Genomic DNA, 23,710 nt, shown 5'->3' with positions numbered 1-23,710 from the left:
CGAGAATAATGTATCAAAATTTGCTCAAATTGAATCTAACATTTAAGTCTACGACAACCTATTTAAATCGATTCTACCGTTTTTTTTCGGACTATAAGGCGCACCGGATTATAAGGCGCACCATCAATAAATGCCTGCTAAAACGTCTAGGTTCATATATAAGGCGCACCGGATTATAAGGATGAATGACCAGCAGGTGGCAGACCTGTGCACAGTACAAGGCAGCTGTTGTCTGTAAGTCCAGTTCATATATAAGGCACACCGGACTATAAGGCCCACCTTTGATTTCTGAGAAAATCAAAGTATTTTTTGTGCCCCTTATAGTCCGAAAAATATGGTAGTTATAGTCTTTGTTTTATTTACTTAGATCTTGTGTAATCCATAATCTAATTTATTGTAATTTTACTGTAGTCCAATTCACTGTCCATCTCCTAGAAGCTGAGATTCGAGGAGATATTTGTTAGGCCCCTCACACTGTAGAACCGTCTCTTCCCTTATATTTGATTTGTTGAGGTTCGGAAAGTGGTGGTGTAAAATTATACTTTCCTAAATTTAATCTCCTGGATACCAGGTTCAGGTTGTAAGTTGAACAGTCAATCTGGCAAGGTGTCCCTCCGGCCAATCACAGCCCTGGTTATCTGCTAGAGGCAGTAATTGGCCAAATTGACTGTTTGGCCACCAATCCGGCAATATGTCTGGGTCACACAAACCGGGTCAAACCCAAACGCAACATCAGGTCCACTTATCTCTACCCATCGTATCCCAGCCTCCGGGACCCCTTATTTTAGGGGAGGGAAATAATACCTCTGTCCTCAGTATGAACTGACAGTTGTAGCCTGTGGGAGAAAAAGTTCACAAAATCACAAGTTGAACACAAAGTGTAGATACAAGACTGTTACCTTCTCATTACATGGTTGGGGGTATCTTAGGGGTGATCGGGGGTCGATCATTTTGTGTTTTTATTGTTGCAAAAAATATGTTTTATCGTTCAGATTATCGTGTAATATGTAATTATTCATCATTTATTATTTAGTCAATCTTGACTTATTGAGGACCCCCCTTAGGTCTGACCTATCAGTAGTTTGTTCTTACCGTACTGCTGAACATGGGGGTCTTTGACATCCTGTTCTTTATCAGATCCATCACCTGGAACATAAGATGTGCGTTACATTCCTGATATAATTTATCTGAGTTTTATCCATTCCGATCCATACAAAACGACTGTCACCTGATCTGCTGGAGGATCATCCGGTGTGATGTAGTTCAATCTAATTTATATTTAGTGTAATTTATACGTAGTGTAATTTAGTCCAATCCAACGACATAACAAAGACTGTTGTCCTCTAACCTACTCTAAACTAGCTCCATTTCCAATATGTTATTGCAGGCCCAATCTACTGTAGTTTACCAAATTTTATCTGCTTTATTCATGTTTACTTTAATCTCATTTATTTGGTCTAGGTTAATCTTATGTGGGACAATATAGTTGTATCTAGTACATTACAATCAAATCGATTCTAATCAAAAATACCCAGATATTTTTATTAGTAGAATCATCTAATTTACAACAATGTACCCAAATCTAATTCCTGAAAGTTTTATATAATACAATTTATAATTTTACAGTTTATCTTTTTAAAGTCTTGTCTAGAGCCAGGAAAGTTATTGTAGTAGAACATGTTCTAATATAATTCTCTACAATGTGGTAATCGTATCTACTTCAGTCAACTCCAGTGTAGTATAGTCTAGCCTAGTCTTAGTCTTATTTAGTTTCATCTAATTGGATTTAGTATCTTTAAGTGTTGTCTGGTATAATGTAGTTACGATAAGTGTAATTGATATTAGTATAATTTTATCTTAACAAAATTGTATGATTTCATGTGATCTAATGTGGTCCCACCTACTTTCTGTTATTTAGGCCTGTCTAAAGCTCTTGTACGCTCAAAGCTTCTGAAGTACAGTCTAAACAAGTCCGGTCTCATTTAAATATGTTTAGTCTGATTAAATTTCTAATTTAGTGATTTAATTTAAGATTTAATTTCTAATTTTTAGTTAAAAATCTCATCAGTTTTAATCTATTCCAAAGAAATCTAGTGCATTCTAGTCTAACTTATCTAACTTAGTCTTTTATATTTTAGTCCTTGTCTAATCCAAGTCTTTGTAGTTTAAGCCAATTTTGCCTTTGTTACTTCTTATATATTTTAAAAACTATTCAAATTTGTTCTAATTTAATTTAATTTAATTTATAGTAATTGGGGTAAGTGGGAAGTCGCATAGTTTAAAAATATTTAATTAAGTTTGGTCCATGTTAGAAAAGTAAAGTCAAGTGTCAGTCATTTCAGCTTATCTAACATATTGTATTATTATCTAGTTCAAAATAAATTTAGATTAAGATTTATTTTAGTCTGTCATTGTCCAGCCTAATCTCCTCTCGTGCTGTATTTGTAAAAATAATAAAGAAGTAACGTGAAGTCCTATTATGGGGCCAGGAGGGATCATAGACCATTACCTACAGATGAGGCAATCATCAGACATGAGGATTTTTGCTGCTCTGGATGTAACCAGGGTATGAAATGCGGCAAACTCTACATCACTACAAGATGAGTGAAGTTTAGAACTTACAAAATTAAGTTACAATTACACAGATCAATAATCAATAATCCAGATAATTGATATTCCTGATAATTGACATGTGTGAAGGCACCAACAATCTGTGGACAGTGAGCGAGCACTTATCATATACAGCACGTGATATGTAGGTGGAAATCATTATATATCATGTGAACTGACCTTCTTATCGAGAAGACACCCAAAAATGAAGATGAAAAACCCCTGCAGTAGAAGAAAGTGACCACGATGAGAAAACTTCATGGGAAAGGTCAATATTCTCTATATTTACAATCTGTTATGTGCAGATACATTTCAGTCAGTCAATGTTTGTTTCCAGAAGAGAAGGTCCATCCATCCCCATGCACAGTAGAGCCCACAAGAGACATCTAACGTATGACTCCAGCACAGGATGGGTGAATGTAAGGACAACTTGGGATCTTGTCCAATCCCATCAAAATTCGGATTTGGTCTCCTTGATTACAAAATACTCTAAATACCCTAAATACTTAATCCTACAAGGACCATATGGTGGCTCATACTGAGCTTCGATCACCCCAGAATTATACATGCAGTTTAGAAGATCTGGAGGAGATGAAGGTGTAGACTCCATGTTATATACAGTAGAATGTAGGCATAATACTAAGTTCTCATTTCACAACTGCATCTAAGCTTTAGGTCTAATGACTCAAGTTTGGTTCATCAACAAAACAGCCCACACCCCATCCATGTGGATGCCTGGCTTGCCTAAACACGCATGTCTTCTCAAAACATAGGGTGTTGAAATTCATCATGCTTGATTCTTCTTTCCCCACGAACGAGCTTCAAGATGCCCCATACACACTATATATTAAGAAACTATTAGCTTTGGCTTACATTTATCTAATTTAGCTCATATTCCCATTGCATATTCTACTAGTGGAACTTCTATAAGACTTCTCTCATGCTTCACCTGGACTCTCGAGTTCTCATCCATGGTCAATGAGTTGCTTGCTGGACGACAAGGTTTCAGAACACTTTTATACCAAAAGCCATGAATCTCTACAATAAATGGACTCAAGGAGCAGCCAAATCAACTCAATTACCCCCTACTTGCCCCCCGAAGCCATATTGTACTCTTACTTCTTGTGTTATGTTAGTAATTTTCTTTGCACTCGTCATACCAGATCTATGTTCAGCACAATTTCCTCAGGGATCAATAAAGCTTTATTGTATTGTATTATATGAATATTTATCTTTTTACACCAATTACTTCTCTTCTGAAACCTTTTGCTCTCCTAAATCTAATGTCTATTTCAAATCGCAAGAAATAAAAAAAGTGACAAAACTGACCTGCAGTGGATTGAGAATGACAAATAAATAGTGTAACGCCACCAAGCTCCCATCCGACAGCAAAGGGATTCCAACAGCCCATGTCAAACCAAACTGTGGTGTGCAGAAGACCACAGCCTTCATCAGCTTCTTGATGACTTCTTCATCATCATTGTTGCCTTCAGAGATGGATGGTCGGAGAATCTTCCGGATGACCACAAGGAGGATAAGGAAGTTTATAGACAGGATAATAATAGTTGGGATGTTAAAAGCCAAAGTAGCCCCTGAATCGCTCTCCAGCCAACAAGCGTTGTCCTTCTGATAATCATTAGTAGGAGTGTAGTACAAGAAGGTGCCCATGGCAATTATGCTGGGACATACGTATCCAAGACCCACCGAGAGACTCATGAATTCCTTCTTTGTGATGTGATGGAACACAAACACCAAGCGGCAAAATAGGTAAATACTTTGGACTAAGGTCCAGCAAAAGAAAGCTAAGAGAGAAAAGTGGGTGCAGAAGGTCAACCCCACGCAAAGTCTGATATGTTCTTTGGGGGTGATATAACTGGCTGCTATAAATGAGAGGTAACTCAGAAGAAGAAATATGGAAACATTGAGTATGGCCATGTGTCTGTAGTAAGCTACAAGGTTCATGGGAAACTTCATTAAGTAGACTTGGAAGGTGATGCATAATACGAGCGAAGCTATGGAGATAGCAAGACCAGCGATGGTGATGTAGTCAAGCGCGGAGTTGTTCTTTAAGCCATTGGGAATATATTTTGCAATCAACACAGAGAACGATGTAAGGTGATGGCAATAGCAGTGGGTGACTCCATCGTCAATCTCCGTTGTGCACCCCTCTGAAGACCAAATGTGTGTGGTGAAATTCCAAAAAGCACAAATAGCCATATGGTCACAGTAGTTTCCACTGGAACAACGGAAAGTCAAATTGACATATGGGTGGTGGAAACTCTCACTATCGATTTTCATGACACTGGTCAAGATGTTGCTGTCCACTTCGAAAGCAGAACTTGAACGTTCTTGTCCTTCATACTGACCCGGAAAGTCAATATTTTGGGTTTTGGAAGACAATAACAAAATGTTGACCAAACAGGATGGAGCAAAGGTTTGTTGGCTGTCCTCCTGAGGCAGGGCTAGACTGACATGGGGCTCTATGCTCAGGGCAGTCTCGTTACTCATGTTGACACAGGGGGCGACTACGCAATGGAAGTCAATGTTGTCGTAGGAAACAGTAAAAGACGAATTTACCATTTCCATTCGTTCTAACAGATTTTCAAAGCAGCCTAAAATTTGTGGGCCAATTACGGAGCTGGATGATTGTCTCCAGGATGTATTGTTCAGGAGTTCGTTGACAATGGACAGGATATCCTAGAAGGAAGAAATCAATAGGTTAATGTGTACAACCGGGCATCAACAGAAGTCGACAAAACATTCTCTAGGTGGAGCAGCAATGACAACACCATCCACCATGAAGAGCGGCCGTGGTCATACGCCAATTCTACTAGTTCTTCCCAAGTATTTTATTACTCACCATCATGGCACTCACAGGAAAGCTCAGGTTAAACTCAGCAACATTTTTAGTTATGTTCCCCAAAATCTGCAGGATTAATTCCTCCTCCTCTTTATGGAAACCATACAGACTGACCAAGGAAGTATATCTCTGTAAATCTGGAATGATGCCCAGTCCTGCGTCTGTAGATAGGTTCTGGAAGAGACCAAAGATCCAGTGATGTCCAAACCCAATTATATGATATAATGAAAAAGTTGTCTGCCTGCAGGTACCACTAGGGGGAGCACAAGACTAGGGATGAGCAAAGTCAAACTTGCATTGTTTGGGTGGGTGCCGAACATTGTGGGTTGAGGTCCCTGGACTACAGCAAGAAGTCAAGGTCAAGTGTTTAGGCTCTAGCCGTGTCTGTTACTGGCACCGATTAGGGATGTCAGCAGTGCGCACAAGCAGCCATTCAATGCCAGTGGCTCATGTGTGCCACCATTTTTCCTAGGATCCTAAGGAAAATGGTCCAAAAGCGCTTTTAAAAGGTAACATCCAACCAATTTGGGAACCTGATCCCAGGCCTAAACAGAACTTTCAGTGTCAGGTTCAGCTGAACTCAGCGAATCTGGACTCCGGATGCAGTATGCAATAAACTCTTGAGCTCCCCTAGTGGTGGCTATGGGTAGCAAAAATTTTAACATCTAACTCATTGGGCCAGATTTACCAAAAGTAGTGCGGCAGATTAATGAATACAGGCACACAATCTTCATTAATGGTGCACCTTTATTAAAAAGGGTGAGACACAATTCTGTCGAGTAGCTTTATTAAATGTATCTAAGCAGTAACAGTCCCTTTAGGTAACATTTTTTCTGTCTTGTGGGACACAGAGCAGCCGCGACACAAAACTGGCGCAGACACTTTATGAATATGTGTACAAGCTCCAAAGATGTTCTATCAGTGCAAAGTCACCAGAAAACTGGCACAGCCAGAATAATAGATCTGGTCCAGTGTCTGCGCAGGGGATGGAACCCCATTCAAGAGCATAAAAAAGACCACCCTCACGGCTGCTATATATTGTGCTCTATTTGCAATGGGAAACTGTAAGCAAAAGTTGCGCTGTTTGAAAAAAAAAAAGGGAGAAGTTAATTTGGTAATAGGGAGTCCTAACCTAATGTTTCTAGAAGATAATTGGTCCCTTTGCTCAATAGACACAAGGGGGCATATTTACTCACTTGGTCCGAGGAGTTCACGAAAAATACATTGTCAGACGATAATGCCCTGTGCCGCGATTTCTGACGCATGAAAGCAGCACAGCTCCGCCACAATCCTATCGCGTGCGACACAATCCCAGCACAGACACCTGTTAAATACCTGTCAAAGCTGCGCAAATCCTGAAAAACGGCAAACAGTCCGACTACCCTTAGTAAATAAGCCCCAATGAGTACTTACCATGAATGTGTTTTGAAACCAATCCATCAGCTGCTTCCAGTCAGAGGAATTATAGACAGAGGCGGTGGTGGAGGAGAAGAGTGTGGGGGAGGTCGATGTGATGGAGGTGGAGGAAGTCGTTGTGGAGGTGGAGGAGGTGGTTGTGATGGAGGTGGAGGAAAGTTCTGTTACACCTAAATATTATGGGACAATGACATGAGTTATATTTAATATTACAATATCTACACAAAGACGTAGCAAGTCAGGATGATGTCATGAGGCAAAAACAAACATGGTGTCCCACAGGAATCCTAAAGTTTTGTTAACTTGGATCACAATACCTTACAAATGGTCAGGAGGTGTGTATATAACCTGTCACCTGTTGGGGCAATATACACTGTAAATAATGTTTTTTCATGAATGTAGCCCGGTAGTGTTGTATCTCACTAGCTACGCAAATATACATGTCATGGTGTATATGACAAAAAGGTTAGGATGTGACTGGAGTCCATCAGATACAATCCATTGCCCAATACATATGCACCACATAATATCCCCCTGACAGACCATCTATTCCTGGCCACCACCCTTTGGACTAGATGTAGCCATGACCCTGGCACCGGGTGTTTAAGGAGAGGTCTTATAGAGGACGCTGTATAACATCTTACCGGACGTTTCCCCTGTGGTCTGGGATATTGTGGAGGACTCTGCATATGACATTCCCAAAGGGATAGATGAGAGTGGTTGGAGCACAGTATTGGACAAGGAGGTGGAGACAGTGGTCGGGCTTGTCTCCAGGGCTGGTGATGAAGTCTCTGGAGGAGTGTCCATATTGACGGTGCTTGAAGTTCCCCCATTTAAAGAAGAGGTTGTACTCAAAGCTTCAGTTGTGTAAGATGTTGGGTCTATGGGCGCAGGAGTTGTCCCGGGCAATAAACCCAGTGCAGCAGTCCCAGATGTTATCCCGGCACCGTAGAGTTTGAAGTCTTAAAAGGAATGTAACGGAAAGATAAAAACAATAAACTTCTACATTTATCGGCTTCATTATTATAGCAATCATTTTCTAAGCATTTACCCCTGACACACTTTCTCTTATCTGGAGTTTCATGCCCCTGCCATCTCCTTTCTGGGGTCTCCTGCTCCTGCTGTCTCCTCTCTGGGTTCTTCTGCCCCTGCTGTCTCCTCTTCGTAGTCTCCTGCCCCTGCTATCTCCTCTTTGTAGTCTCCTGCCCCTGCTATCCCCTCTCCAGAGCATCCTGCACCCGCTATCCCCTTTCCAGAGGCTCCTGTACCTACTGTACCCTCTCCGGAGTGTCCTGCACCTGCTATCCCCTTTGTGTAGTCCAATCTTCCTGATATTCCCTCTTCATAGTCTCCTGCCCCTGCTAGCCAGAGTCTCCTGCCTTTGATATCTCCTCTCTGGAGTCTCCTGCACCTAGTTTTCCATCACCAGAGTCTTCTGCCCTAACTATCCCTTCTCCTGAATCTCCTGCACCTGCTATCACCTCTCTGGAATCTCCTGCCACTGCTATCCACTCTCTGGAGTCTCTTGCACCTGCTATTCCTACTCCAGAGTCTCCTACACCTGCTATTTCCTCTCCAGGGTCTGCTGCCCTTGCTGTCCCCCTCTCCAGAGTCTACTGCCTCTACTTTTCCCTTTACAGAAACACCTGCACCTACTATTCCATCTCTAGAGTCTCTCGCCCCCCACTTTTTCCTTTTGAGAGTCTTCTCCAACTTCTATCCCCTCTCAGAGTCTCCTGCACCTTCTATCCCCTCTCCGTAGTCTCCTGCACCTGCTATCCCCTCTCTGGAGTCTTCTGCCCTTGCTATTTCCTCTCTGGAGTATTTTGCACCTCCTACTTCCTCTCCAGAGTCTCCTGCACCTGCTACCCACTTTTCGTAGTCTCCTGCCCTTGCCAATAACTCTCTGGAGTCTTCTGCACCTGCTACTCCCTCTCTGGTGTCTGCTGCCCTTGCTTTCCCCCCTTGAGAGTCTCCTGCCCCTGCTATTCCCTCTCTAGAACATCCTGCCCCTGCTTTTACCTTTCTGGAGTCTCATGTCCCTGTTACTCCCTCCCCAGAGTCTCTTGCACCTTCTAGCTCCTCTCTGGAGTCTTCTGCCCTTGCTCTTTCATCTATGGAGTCTCCTGCACCTGCTATTTCCTCTAAAGAGTCTCTTGCACCTGCTATCCCATCTCCGGAGTCTCCTGCACCTGCTATACCCTTTCTGGTGTCTCCTGCCCCTGATATCTGCTCTATGAAAAACCTCCTGCCCTGCTATTCCCTCTCTGGAGTCTCATGCCCCTGTGATTCCCTCTGCAGAGTCTCCTGCAGCTTTTATCCCCTCTCCACAGTCTCCTGCACCTGCTATTTCCTTTCCAGAGTCCCCTGCCCTTGCTATCCCCTCCTTGTAGTCTCCTGCACTGCCTATCCCTTCTCCACAGTCTCCTGCACCTGCTATCCCCTCTCCAGAGTCTTCTGATCTTGCTATTTCCTCCCTGGAGTCTCCTTCACCCGCTATTCACTCTCTGTTCACCCGCTATTCACTCTCTGGTGTCTCCTGCCCTTGCTTTCCCCAGTCTCCTCCCCCTGTTATTCCCTCTCTGGAAACTCCTGTCCCTGCTGTTCCCTCTGTGCCACTGCTATTTCCTCTCCAGAGTCCCCTGCCCTTGCTATCCCCTCCTTTTAGTCTCCTGCACTGTCTATCCCTTCTCCAGAGTCTCCTGCCCCTGCTATCCCCTCTCCGGAGTCTTCTGCCCTTGCTATTTCCTCTCTGGAGTCTCCTTCACCTGCTATTTCCTCTCCGGAATTTCTGCTTTCAGTTGTCCGGAGTCTCCTGCCCCTGCTATTCCCTCTCTGGAGTCTACTGCTCTTACTATCCCATCTCTGGAGGCAGGATCCCCTGCTTTTTTTCTCCCCTGAGTCTCCTGCACCTTCCATCCCCTCTCCGCAGTCTCCTGCACCTGCTACGCACTCTCCGTAGTCTCCTGCCCTTGCTATTTCCTCTCTGGAGGTTTTCACACCTGCTATTTCCTCTCCAGAGTCTCCTGCCCTTGCTTTTCCCTCTCCGGAGTCTCCTGCACCTGCCTCCACTTTCTGTAGTCTCCTGCCCTTGCCAATTCCTCCCTGGAGTCGTCTGCACCTGCTACTCCTTCTCTGGTGTCTGCCGCCCTTGCTTTCCCCTCTTAAGAGTCTCCTGCCCCTGCTTTTACCTCTCTGGAGTCTCATTCCCCTGCTATTCCTTCTAGAGAGTCTATTGACCCAGCTATTCCCTCCCCGGAGTCTCTTACACCTGCTATCACCTCTCTGGAGTCTTCTGCCCTTGCTCTTTCCTCTCTGGAGTCTCCTGCACCTGCTACTTCCTCTAAAGAGTCTCTTGCACCTGCCATTTCCTCTCCAGAGTCTCCTGCACCTGCTATCCCTTCTCTGGAGTCTTCTCCCATTGCTATTTCCTCTCTGGAGTCTCCTGCACCTGCTATATGCTCTACAGAGTCTCTTGCACCTGCTATTCCCTCTCCGGTGTGTGCTGCCCTTGCTTTCCCCTTTCTAGAGTCTCCTGTCCCTGCTATTCCCTCTCTGGGGTCTCATGCCACTGCTATTTCCTCTCGAGAGTCTCCTGCACCTGCTTTACCCTCCCAGTAGTCTCCTGCTTTGTCTATCCCTTATCCAGAGTCTCCTGCACCTGCTACCCCCTCTCCAGAGTCTCCTGCCCCTGCCATTTCCTCTCTGGAGTCTGCTGCTCTTACTATCCCATCTCCGGAGGCAGGAGCCCCTGTTTTTTTTCTCTCCAGAGTCTCCTGCACCTACTATTCCCTCTCCAGAGTCTGCTGCCCTTGCTATCCTCTCTCTGGAATTTCATGCCCCTGCTGTCCCTTGTCAGGAGTCCCCTGCCTTTGCTGCTATTTCTATCCGATCTCCTACACCTGCTATCTGGTTTTGCACTTACTATGCCCTCTCCAAATTCTCCTGCCCCTGCTATTCCCTCTCTGGAGTCTCCTACCCCTGCTATTCCCTATCCTGAGTCTCTTGCACCTTGTTTCCCCTCTCCAGAGTCTCCTGCACCTTCTGTCCCCTCTCCGGAGACCTCTGCACCTACTATTCGCTCTCTGGAGTTTCCTGCATCTGCTATTCCCTCTCCGGAGTTTCCTGCCCCTGCTATTCCTTCTTCGCAGCCTGCTGCCCTTGCTATCCCCTCTCCTGAATTCCCTGCCCCTACTGTCCCTTGTCAGGAGTCTCCTGCCACTGCTATCTCCTTTCTGGAGTTTCCTGCTTCTGCAATCTTCTCTCTGGGGTCTCCTTTGCCAGAAATGGTCTTTGGTAACTTCACAATAAAGGGTCTACCACTCATGTTATATAATGCTGTAGCCTGCTCCTGTCAATGTAAGCATCTAGATGAATATTTTCTCGGTAACACATTACCAACTTCCAGGCAGTAGATGGCTGTGCCGCTCTTCTCGCTGTAGGCTGTGGAACACCAGGTGTAGCCTAAAGCACTCTGAATACAAGCTGTATAATTCAAGCCGTTATACTGGAAGGGAAATACACATGCTAGATAGCTGGTATATCCTGCAAGACACAAATAGTACAAACATATATAAGATCTAAGAATGTCCAAAAAATGGATTTATCCAAAGTATAGCAAGAAGACAAGAAGCAGAGATGTGACATCTCCCCTAAAATCAGTCCATAGTGTGGTCACAATTATGTTGCTTTCCTGTTAGCTCTCAGGTGGTGGGACATCACATCTTTTCACTAAGCCTTAGTGAAGTTCACTAATCCATATACTTCCTAGCAAAAAAGGTCCAAAGCCCTCTCATAAGTGTTATCCTGGGGATACAGGGGTGGGGGATGGAGGGGTCCACCAACTAGACATCAGATAGGTCTCCAGAATTTGTTTTCCTCCACCCCTCATCCCAAAATGCCATGTTTTTAGGATTTCCTTACTCTATGTGATAACCACACACCATGAGCAGTTGAACATTAGAACTGGAGATACATCGAGGTTGGGCATGGAAAGCAGTAAGAGCACATGAACTGGCGTCAAACTAGGAGAGAATTTGAGTCACTGGGTGCCCCACCCTTTCCAATGCTGGTTTTAGGATCCTACAACAGACATAATAGAAGATATAGGTAAATTATTGTTGTGTCTCACCTGGGCCGGTGCACCAGCTCCATTTCCCATCCCTGTCAAAGTTATCAGTGGTGGCGCACCAGTAGGCCCTGGTCTGTCCCGCCATAGTACAGGAAGTGTAGGATACTCCATTAGCAATAAATGGGAAGTAACACGCAGGAGGCTTCGCTGAAATCAAAAGATGTTTCCTTAAATGTTATGTTTGCGATTATTTGTGGGGACAAATGTATGTAGAACATAATATTGGTTGAGGAATCTGAATAGGAGGCAATTCTGTTTAATAAATCCAGGGGACTACATGGTAATGAGGACTATCTCAACAAGACAATGACTGAAGACCAACAAGGTTTATCAGCTCCATCAATATTACCTACTCAGCGGTCATGAGCCTGACACGTGTGACATCTAGCAAAGTCTGGACTCTTGTGATGCAGTCATGGACCGATTGATTTGATGCCATAACTCATGGACTCCATAGATGTCATCTTCTTACAAGTCATGGCCTCCTCAGATGTCATCTCTTTACAAGTCATGGTCTCCACGATTGCTATCTCCTTACAAATCATGGTTGCTATAGGTGTCAGCTTCTAACAAGTCATGGTGTCCACAGATTTCATCTTCTTACAGGTCATGGACTCAACAAGTGGGATCTCATGGATTTGATCTTCTGAGTATCTTCTCACAAGTTATGAACTCAACAAGTGTGATCTCATAACTCATGGACTCTATGGATATGACATTCTTACAAGTTATGAGCTACATGTGATCCCAAGAGTCATGGACTTGAAAAATATGATCTCACATGAGCCTAAACGTGTGATCTTCTAAGAAGTCAAGGAATCTCCAGATATGATTTTCTCACAAGGCCAGGAGAAATCTTCTTACAAGTCACAGACTCCACAGATCTGAGCTTCTCTCAAGTCATAAACCCATCATTGTTGTCTTCTCACAACTAATGGCTCCCTAGATCTAAGAGGCAGTAAGACCTCTAAGATCTTTTTACAAGTTATCTCCACACATTGGATCTCCTCAGGAGTGATCATCTCACAAGTCATACACACCACACTGATCTTCTACAGTGGAACCTAATTTCCATAACAATGACAATTGCATCTTGTATTGTCCTGCATTTCCCGTCTCTTCCATATGGTGTTTTGTGAATAACCTGCTATACAGTGTATGATACACCCTGGAGTATAGTGGCCGTATAATAGTGCCATATAGTGGACATGTCCATACACTGGGCGGCATCACCATGGTAGATACGACCTCCACCAGCAGACATTATATGGTGCTACACTAAATAAATGTCTCCAAAATTTATCCAAAAAAATACATTGAGAAAAAATCTATTCCGTATGTGATGTAACATAAAAATTGTGCTATAATGTGTCTGATAATGGAATCCTATAGTGGTCAGAAGAACAAAATCACCATAAATAGGGTCTACGTGGAGCGTGGTACTTACCGGGAGGAGCTCTCCGAACCCGCTGCGGGACTCCCGACGCCTGATTGACTATGGCGCCAATATTGTCCTATAAGAGATAGAAGAAGAGGGACATTATATACAGTGAATACATATCACATCCGATATCATCAGGCAGGGCACTGGCTACACCCCCCCATGAGGCTCATAGCAGGGGCAGACGCCCACCTGAGAACAAGTCTGGAGCCTCCAGGATTAACATGCCGGTATTATTCCAGAAACAGCGCCACTCCTGTCCATAGGTTGTATCTGGAACTGCAGCTAAACTCCATTAAAGTGAATGGGACTGAGCTGCAATACCAGATGCCACCAAAGGGAAAGGAGGCGCATTGTGATATAAAGCGCCTCCTATTGGTGACTAAGCAGGAGATATGGAGCTCGGACCACGATAAAGAAATATTAAGTGATGAAACAAACTCGATTTAGATTAAAAGGAAATAAAATGGCAGAGCCCGCCCCCCATGCTGTACCTACCTGAGGCGGGACCCCCAGTCCTCACTGCTATATGGCAGCCCCCCAAATATGCACCCACCTGAGTCGGAGCCCCCAGTCCTCACTGTTATATGGCAGCCCCCCATGCTGTACCTACCTGAGGCGAGACCCCCAGTCCTCACTGGTATATGGCAGTCCCCCAAATATGCACCCACCTGAGTCGGAGCCCCCAGTCCTCACTGTTATATGGCAGCCCCCCAATGCTGTACCCATCTGAGGTGGAGCCCCCAGTCCTCACTGTTATATGGCAGACCCCCCAAAGATATACCCACCTGAGGCTGAGTCCTTTTTATTAATTGGCAGCCCCCCAATGCTGTACCCACACGAGACTGAGCCCTCAGTTTTCACTGTTATATGGCAGCTCCCTCAAAGATGTACCCACCTGAGGCTGAGCCCCCAGTCCTTAATATTAAATGGCAGCCCCCCCAATGCTGTAGCCACACGAAACTGAGCCCCCAGGTCTCACAGTTATATGGAAGCCCCCCAATTATGCATGCACTTAAGGCTGAGCTCACAGTCGTAAAAGTAATGTGGAGACCCCCACCACTCCATGCTGTATCCATCCTCACTGTTGTATGGCTGCCGCCCATGGTACCCACCTGAGGCTGAGCCCCCTCCACCTGCAGTAGACAAACAGTGATGAGCAGACACCAGAGGACAATCGCTGTCACCAGACAATTCATCATCCTGATAGGTATGAAGATTCCTGCTGTCAGCATCAGACTCCAGGGACAGTAGCATCATGCAAATGTTCAGCAGCATCACTGTCCTCCGCTCCGTACATCACTACATATCACTACAACAGTGTCCCTGACACCAGGAGGAATCCACATAACACTACAACAGTGTCACCTGCCCGAGAGGACACTACATAACACTACTACAGTGTCACCTGCCCGAGAGGACACTACATAACACTACTACAGTGTCACCTGCCCAAGAGGACACTACATAACACTACTACAGTGTCACCTGCCCTGACGGAGACTACATAACACTACTACAGTGTCACCTGCCCGAGAGGACACTACATAACACTACTACAGTGTCACCTGCCCGAGAGGACACTACATAACACTACTACAGTGTCACCTGCCCGAGAGGACATTACATAACACTACTACAGTGTCACCTGCCCGACAAGACACTACATAACACTACTACAGTGTCACCTGCCCGAGAGGACACTACATAACACTACTACAGTGTCACCTGCCCGAGAGGACACCACATAACACTACTACAGTGTCACCTGCCCGAGAGGACACTACATAACACTACTACAGTGTCACCTGCCCGAGAGGACACTACATAACACTACTACAGTGTCACCTGCCCGAGAGGACACTACATAACACTACTGCAGTGCCACCTGCCCGAGAGGACACTACATAACACTACTACAGTGTCACCTGCCCAAGAGGACACTACATAACACTACTACAGTGTCACCTGCCCGAGAGGACACTACATAACACTACTACAGTGTCACCTGCCCGAGAGGACACTACATAACACTACTACAGTGTCACCTGCCCGAGAGGACACTACATACCACTACTACAGTGTCACCTGCCCGAGAGGACACTACATAACACTACTACAGTGTCACCTGCCCGAGAGGACACTACATAACACTACTACAGTGTCACCTGCCCGAGAGGACACTACATAACACTACTACAATGTCACCTGCCCGAGAGGACACTACATACCACTACTACAGTGTCACCTGCCCGAGAGGACACTACATACCACTACTACAGTGTCACCTGCCCGAGGAGGACACTACATAACACTACTACTGTGTCACCTGCCCGAGAGGACACTACATAACACTACTACAGTGTCACCTGCCCAAGAGGACACTACATAACACTACTACAGTGTCACCTGCCCGAGAGGACACTACATAACACTACTACAGTGTCACCTGCCCGAGAGGACACTACATAACACTACTACAGTGTCACCTGCCCGAGAGGACACTACATAACACTACTACAGTGTCACCTGCCCGAGAGGACACTACATAACACTACTACAGTGTCACCTGCCCGAGAGGACACTACATAACACTACTACAGTGTCACCTGCCCGAGAGGACACTAGATAACACTACTACAGTGTCACCTGCCCGAGAGGACTCTACATACCACTACTACAGTGTCACCTGCCCGAGGAGGACACTACATAACACTACTACAGTGTCACCTGCCCGAGAGGACACTACATAACACTACTACAATGTCACCTGCCCGAGAGGACACTACATACCACTACTACAGTGTCACCTGCCCGAGGAGGACACTACATAACACTACTACTGTGTCACCTGCCCGAGAGGACACTACATAACACTACTACAGTGTCACCTGCCCGAGGAGGACACTACATAACACTACTACAGTATCACCTGCCCGAGAGGACACTACATAACACTACTACAGTGTCACCTGCCCGAGAGGACACTACATAACACAACTACAGTGTCACCTGCCCGAGAGGACACTACATAACACTACTACAGTGTCACCTGCCCGAGAGGACACCACATAACACTACTACAGTGTCACCTGCCCGAGAGGACACTACATAACACTACTACAGTGTCACCTGCCTGAGGAGGACACTACATAACACTACTACTGTGTCACCTGCCCGAGAGGACACTACATAACACTACTACAGTGTCACCTGCCCAAGAGGACACTACATAACACTACTACAGTGTCACCGGCCCGAGGAGGACACTACATAACACTACTACAGTGTCACCTGCCCGAGAGGACACTACATAACACTACTACAGTGTCACCTGCCCGAGAGGACACTACATAACACAACTACAGTGTCACCTGCCCGAGAGGACACTACATAACACTACTACAGTGTCACCTGCCCGAGAGGACACTACATAACACTACTACAGTGTCACCTCCCCGAGAGGACACTACATAACACTACTACTGTGTCACCTGCCCGAGAGGACACTACATAACACTACTACAGTGTCACCGGCCCGAGAGGACACTACATACCACTACTACAGTGTCACCTGCCCGAGAGGACACTACATACCACTACTACAGTGTCACCTGCCCGAGGAGGACACTACATAACACTACTACTGTGTCACCTGCCCGAGAGGACACTACATAACACTACTACAGTGTCACCTGCCCAAGAGGACACTACATAACACTACTACAGTGTCACCTGCCCGAGAGGACACTACATAACACTACTACAGTGTCACCTGCCCGAGAGGACACTACATAACACTACTACAGTGTCACCTGCCCGAGAGGACACTACATAACACTACTACAGCGTCACCTGCCCGAGAGGACACTACATAACACTACTACAGTGTCACCTGCCCGAGAGGACACTAGATAACACTACTACAGTGTCACCTGCCCGAGAGGACTCTACATACCACTACTACAGTGTCACCTGCCCGAGGAGGACACTACATAACACTACTACTGTGTCACCTGCCCGAGAGGACACTACATAACACTACTACAGTGTCACCTGCCCGAGAGGACACTACATAACACTACTACAATGTCACCTGCCCGAGAGGACACTACATACCACTACTACAGTGTCACCTGCCCGAGGAGGACACTACATAACACTACTACTGTGTCACCTGCCCGAGAGGACACTACATAACACTACTATAGTGTCACCTGCCCGAGGAGGACACTACATAACACTACTACAGTATCACCTGCCCGAGAGGACACTACATAACACTACTACAGTGTCACCTGCCCGAGAGGACACTACATAACACAACTACAGTGTCACCTGCCCGAGAGGACACTACATAACACTACTACAGTGTCACCTGCCCGAGAGGACACCACATAACACTACTACAGTGTCACCTGCCCGAGAGGACACTACATAACACTACTACAGTGTCACCTGCCTGAGGAGGACACTACATAACACTACTACTGTGTCACCTGCCCGAGAGGACACTACATAACACTACTACAGTGTCACCTGCCCAAGAGGACACTACATAACACTACTACAGTGTCACCGGCCCGAGGAGGACACTACATAACACTACTACAGTGTCACCTGCCCGAGAGGACACTACATAACACTACTACAGTGTCACCTGCCCGAGAGGACACTACATAACACAACTACAGTGTCACCTGCCCGAGAGGACACTACATAACACTACTACAGTGTCACCTGCCCGAGAGGACACTACATAACACTACTGCAGTGTCACCTGCCCGAGAGGACACTACATAACACTACTACAGTGTCACCTGTCCAAGAGGACACTACATAACACTACTACAGTGTCACCTGCCCTGGAGGAGACACTACGTAACACTACTACAGTGTCACCTGCCCAAGAGGACACTACATAACACTACTACAGTGTCACCTGCCCGAGAGGACACTACATACCACTACTACAGTGTCACCTGCCCGAGGAGGACACTACATAACACTACTACTGTGTCACCTGCCCGAGAGGACACTACATAACACTACTACAGTGTCACCTGCCCGAGAGGACACTACATAACACTACTACAGTGTCACCGGCCCGAGAGGACACTACATAACACTACTACAGTGTCACCGGCCCGAGAGGACACTACATAACACAACTACAGTGTCAGCGGCCCGAGAGGACACTACATAACACAACTACAGTGTCAGCTGCCCGAGAGGACACTACATAACACTACTACAGTGTCACCTGCCCGAGAGGACACTACATAACACTACTACAGTGTCACCTGCCCGAGAGGACACCACATAACACTACTACAGTGTCACCTCCCCGAGAGGACACCACATAACACTACTACAGTGTCACATGCCCGAGAGGACACTACATAACACTACTACAGTGTCACCTGCCCGAGAGGACACTACATAACACTACTACAGTGTCACCTCCCCGAGAGGACACTACATAACACTACTACAGTGTCACCTCCCCGAGAGGACACTACATAACACTACTACTGTGTCACCTGCCCGAGAGGACACTACATAACACTACTACAGTGTCACCGGCCCGAGAGGACACTACATAACACTACTACAGTGTCACCTGCCCGAGAGGACAGTACATAACACTACTACAGTGTCACCTGCCCGAGAGGACACTACATAACACTACTACAGTGTCACCTGCCCGAGAGGACACTACATAACACTACTACAGTGTCACCGGCCCGAGAGGACACTACATAACACAACTACAGTGTCAGCTGCCCGAGAGGACACTACATAACACTACTACAGTGTCACCTGCCCGAGAGGACACTACATAACACTACTACAGTGTCACCTGCCCGAGAGGACACTACATAACACTACTACAGTGTCACCTGCCCTGGAGGAGACACTACGTAACACTACTACAGTGTCACCTGCCCAAGAGGAAACTACATAACACTACTACAATGTCACCTGCCCGAGAGGACACTACATACCACTACTACAGTGTCACCTGCCCGAGGAGGACACTACATAACACTACTACAGTGTCACCTGCCCGAGAGGACACTACATAACACTACTACTGTGTCACCTGCCCGAGAGGACACTACATACCACTACTACAGTGTCACCTCCCCGAGGAGGACACTACATAACACTACTACTGTGTCACCTGCCCAAGAGGACACTACCTAACACTACTACAGTGTCACCTGCCCGAGAGGACACTACATAACACTACTACAATGTCACCTGCCCGAGAGGACACTACCTAACACTACTACAGTGTCACCTGCCCGAGAGGACACTACATAACACTACTACAGTATCACCTGCCCGAGAGGACACTACATAACACTACTTACAGGGTCACCTGCCCGAGAGGATACTACATAACACTACTAGTGTCACCTGCCCGAGAGGACACTACATAACACTACTACAGTGTCACCTGCCCAAGAGGACACTACATAACACTACTACAGTGTCACCTGCCCTGACGGAGACTACATAACACTACTACAGTGTCACCTGCCCGAGAGGACACTACATAACACTACTACAGTGTCACCTGCCCGAGAGGACACTACATAACACTACTACAGTGTCACCTGCCCGAGAGGACACTACATAACACTACTACAGTGTCACCTGCCCGAGAGGACACTACATAACACTACTACAGTGTCACCTGCCCGAGAGGACACTACATAACACTACTACAGTGTCACCTGCCCGAGAGGACACTACATAACACAACTACAGTGTCACCTGCCCGAGAGGACACTACATAACACTACTATAGTGTCACCTGCCCGAGAGAACACTACATAATTACTACATAAGCTACACATTGGGGGTACTAAGGGCCCGATTCGCGTTTTCCCGACGTGTTACCCGAATATTTCTGATTTGCGCCGATTGTACCTGAATAGCCCCGGGATTTTGGCGCACGAGATCGGATTGTGGCGCATCGGCACCGGCATGCACGCGATGGAAATTGGGGGGCGTGTCCGAACCAAAAACCTGACGGATTCGGAAAAACCGCCGCATTTAATAACCGAAAATGTGTCGCTTGGGAAGCGCTTACCTTCACCTGGTCCAGCTCGGTGTATTCCGGTGCGTTCAGATGATTTTCAGCGCAGCAGCGCCACCTGGTGGACGGCGGAGGAACTACCTTCATAAATCCCGTCCGGACCCGAATCCTGTGCAGAGAACGTGCCACTGGATCGCGAATGGGCCGGGTAAGTAAATCTGCCCCATTGTTACAAGAAAAATCTTCTGGTTTTCCATCGGTTTAATCAGTAAATTTCCCCCTTTATGTTTCTTATTAATGTTTCTTATTATCTCCTCCTTGATTCCTCTGCTCATGGTCTTCATCGTCATCTTTATCTTCTCTTTTCTCTGGGTTTGCCTTTCTCTGTCTTCTCCTTCCTTCACATTGTTTATCCCTCTCCTTGTGATCTTCTCCTCCTTCCACTTTTCATACTTGTTCTATTTCCATCCTGTCTTCTTCTCCTTCTCCTTCCTCTTCTGGAATCTTCTTTCATTTCTTGTTTCTTTTCTGTATCTTTCAGATCTTTGTACTTTCTTCATCTCCTTATTTGTTACGTTATTATTTGATTTCTTGTTGCATTTCTTTATTTTTCTTCATTTTACTTTCCTCTTTTTGGAGTGCACCCCCCTCTCCATACTTTACACATTATACAAATACTCATAGTTTACTATCTGTCAGTTTCTGTCAATTTGTTAATAAAATTAGACTATTTTGTGGCTACAATGCATCACAGACTGATTTCCTGATAGCATCAAACACAGTATATAGTATATAGTATGGTGTGAACACTGTGTAAGAATCGTGTCACAGAATGGGCCGATGAAATAAATTCCAAATTTTAATTGACAGTTTCATAGAAATAGAAAACAACTCTTAAAGGAAACGTCTATAAGGGATCAGTGATTTGTCTATTTATGTATCTTCATCTCACTGAACGTTCGTGACATCAGATAAACACAAAAGGCAAACATAGGAGCAGCCGCTGTGTACTCAGCAAATACAGGTTGCATGTCACCCACTCACCCTGAGAAGCTGATTTCCCTGCAGCTTGAAGGCAGAAGTTCAACCCCAACCACCAATAGGGACGGAAAAATCAGGAGAACTGACATAGACAATGAGAGGGAAGGAATATAACTACTATAATACTGCCCCCTATGTACAGGAATATAACTACTATAATACTGCCCCCTATGTACAGGAATATAACTACTATAATACTGCCCCCTATGTACAGGAATATAACTACTATAATACTGCCCCCTATGTACAGGAATATAACTACTATAATACTGCCCCCTATGTAAAAGAATATAACTACTATAATACTGCCCCTATGTACAAGAATATAACTACTATAATACTGCCCCCTATGTACAAGAATATAACTACTATAATACTGCCCCCTATGTACAGGAATATAACTACTATAATACTGCCCCCTATGTACAGGAATATAACTACTATAATACTGCCCCCTATGTACAAGAATATAACTACTATAATACTGCCCCTATGTACAAGAATATAACTACTATAATACTGCCCCCTATGTACAAGAATATAACTACTATAATACTGCCCCCTATGTACAAGAATATAACTACTATAATACTGCCCCCTATGTACAGGAATATAACTACTATAATACTGCCCCCTATGTACAAGAATATAACTACTATAATACTGCCCCCTATGTACAAGAATATAACTACTATAATACTGCCCCTATGTACAAGAATATAACTACTATAATACTGCCCACTATGTACAGGAATATAACTCCTATAATACTGCCCCCTATGTACAAGTATATAGCTACTATAATACTGCCCCCTATGTACAAGAATATAACTACTATAATACTGCCCCCTATGTACAGGAATATAACTACTATAATACTGCCCCCTATGTACAGGAATATAACTACTATAATACTGCCCCCTATGTACAAGAATATAACTACTATAATACTGCCCCTATGTACAGGAATATAACTACTATAATACTGCCCCTATGTACAGGAATATAACTACTATAATACTGCCCCCTATGTACAGGAATATAACTACTATAATACTGCCCCCTATGTACAAGAATATAACTACTATAATACTGCCCCTATGTACAGGAATATAACTACTATAATACTGCCCCTATGTACAGGAATATAACTACTATAATACTGCTCCCTATGTACAAGAATATAACTACTATAATACTGCCTCCTATGTACAAGAATATAACTACTACAATACTGCTCCCTATGTACAAGAATATAACTACTATAATACTGCCCCCTATGTACAAGAATATAACTACTATAATACTGCCCCCTATGTACAAGAATATAACTACTATAATACTGCCTCCTATGTACAAGAATATAACTACTATAATACTGCCTCCTATGTACAAGAATATAACTACTATAATACTGCCCCCTATGTACAAGAATATAACTACTATAATACTGCCCCCTATGTACAAGAATATAACTACTATAATACTGCCCCTATGTACAGGAATATAACTACTATAATACTGCCCCCTATGTACAAGAATATAACTACTATAATACTGCCCCCTATGTACAAGAATATAACTACTATAATACTGCTCCCTATGTACAGGAATATAACTACTGTAATACTGCCCCCTATGTACAGGAATATAACTACTATAATACTGCCCCCTATGTACAAGAATATAACTACTATAATACTGCCCCCTATGTACAGGAATATAACTACTATAATACTGCCCCCTATGTACAGGAATATAACTACTATAATACTGTCCACTATGTACAGGAATATAACTACTATAATACTGCCCCCTATGTACAGGAATATAACTACTATAATACTGCCCCCTATGTACAAGAATATAACTACTATAATACTGCCCCCTATGTACAAGAATATAACTACTATAATACTGCCTCCTATGTACAGGAATATAACTACTATAATACTGCCCCCTATGTACAAGAATATAACTACTATAATACTGCCCCCTATGTACAAGAATATAACTACTATAATACTGCCTCCTATGTACAAGAATATAACTACTATAATACTGCCCCCTATGTACAAGAATATAACTACTATAATACTGCCTCCTATGTACAAGAATATAACTACTATAATACTGCCCCCTATGTACAAGAATATAACT

The 23,710-nt window shown here is 44.7% G+C and overlaps 1 protein-coding gene across 1 annotated transcript; it reads right to left on the bottom strand.

Annotated features, from left to right (window-relative positions):
* Window positions 1–804: 804 nt before the first annotated feature.
* LOC140123009 (adhesion G-protein coupled receptor F3-like) lies at window positions 805–14,660 on the bottom strand. Its single transcript, XM_072144260.1, has 11 exons — window positions 14,574–14,660; window positions 13,465–13,531; window positions 12,018–12,164; window positions 11,285–11,431; window positions 7,531–7,848; window positions 6,884–7,056; window positions 5,471–5,644; window positions 3,940–5,307; window positions 2,791–2,832; window positions 1,093–1,146; window positions 805–836 (listed from the first exon to the last, which is right to left on the bottom strand). The coding sequence occupies exons 1-11, from the start codon at window positions 14,658–14,660 to the stop codon at window positions 813–815; spliced, it is 2,601 nt and encodes an 866-aa protein (XP_072000361.1). The 3' UTR covers window positions 805–812.
* Window positions 14,661–23,710: the final 9,050 nt, after the last annotated feature.

This window comes from Engystomops pustulosus, chromosome 3 (assembly GCF_040894005.1).
Source record: "Engystomops pustulosus chromosome 3, aEngPut4.maternal, whole genome shotgun sequence".
Lineage (NCBI taxonomy): Eukaryota > Metazoa > Chordata > Amphibia > Anura > Leptodactylidae > Engystomops > Engystomops pustulosus.
Note: the sequence above shows the minus strand (reverse complement) of the source record. Positions and strands in the feature narration are given on the sequence as shown.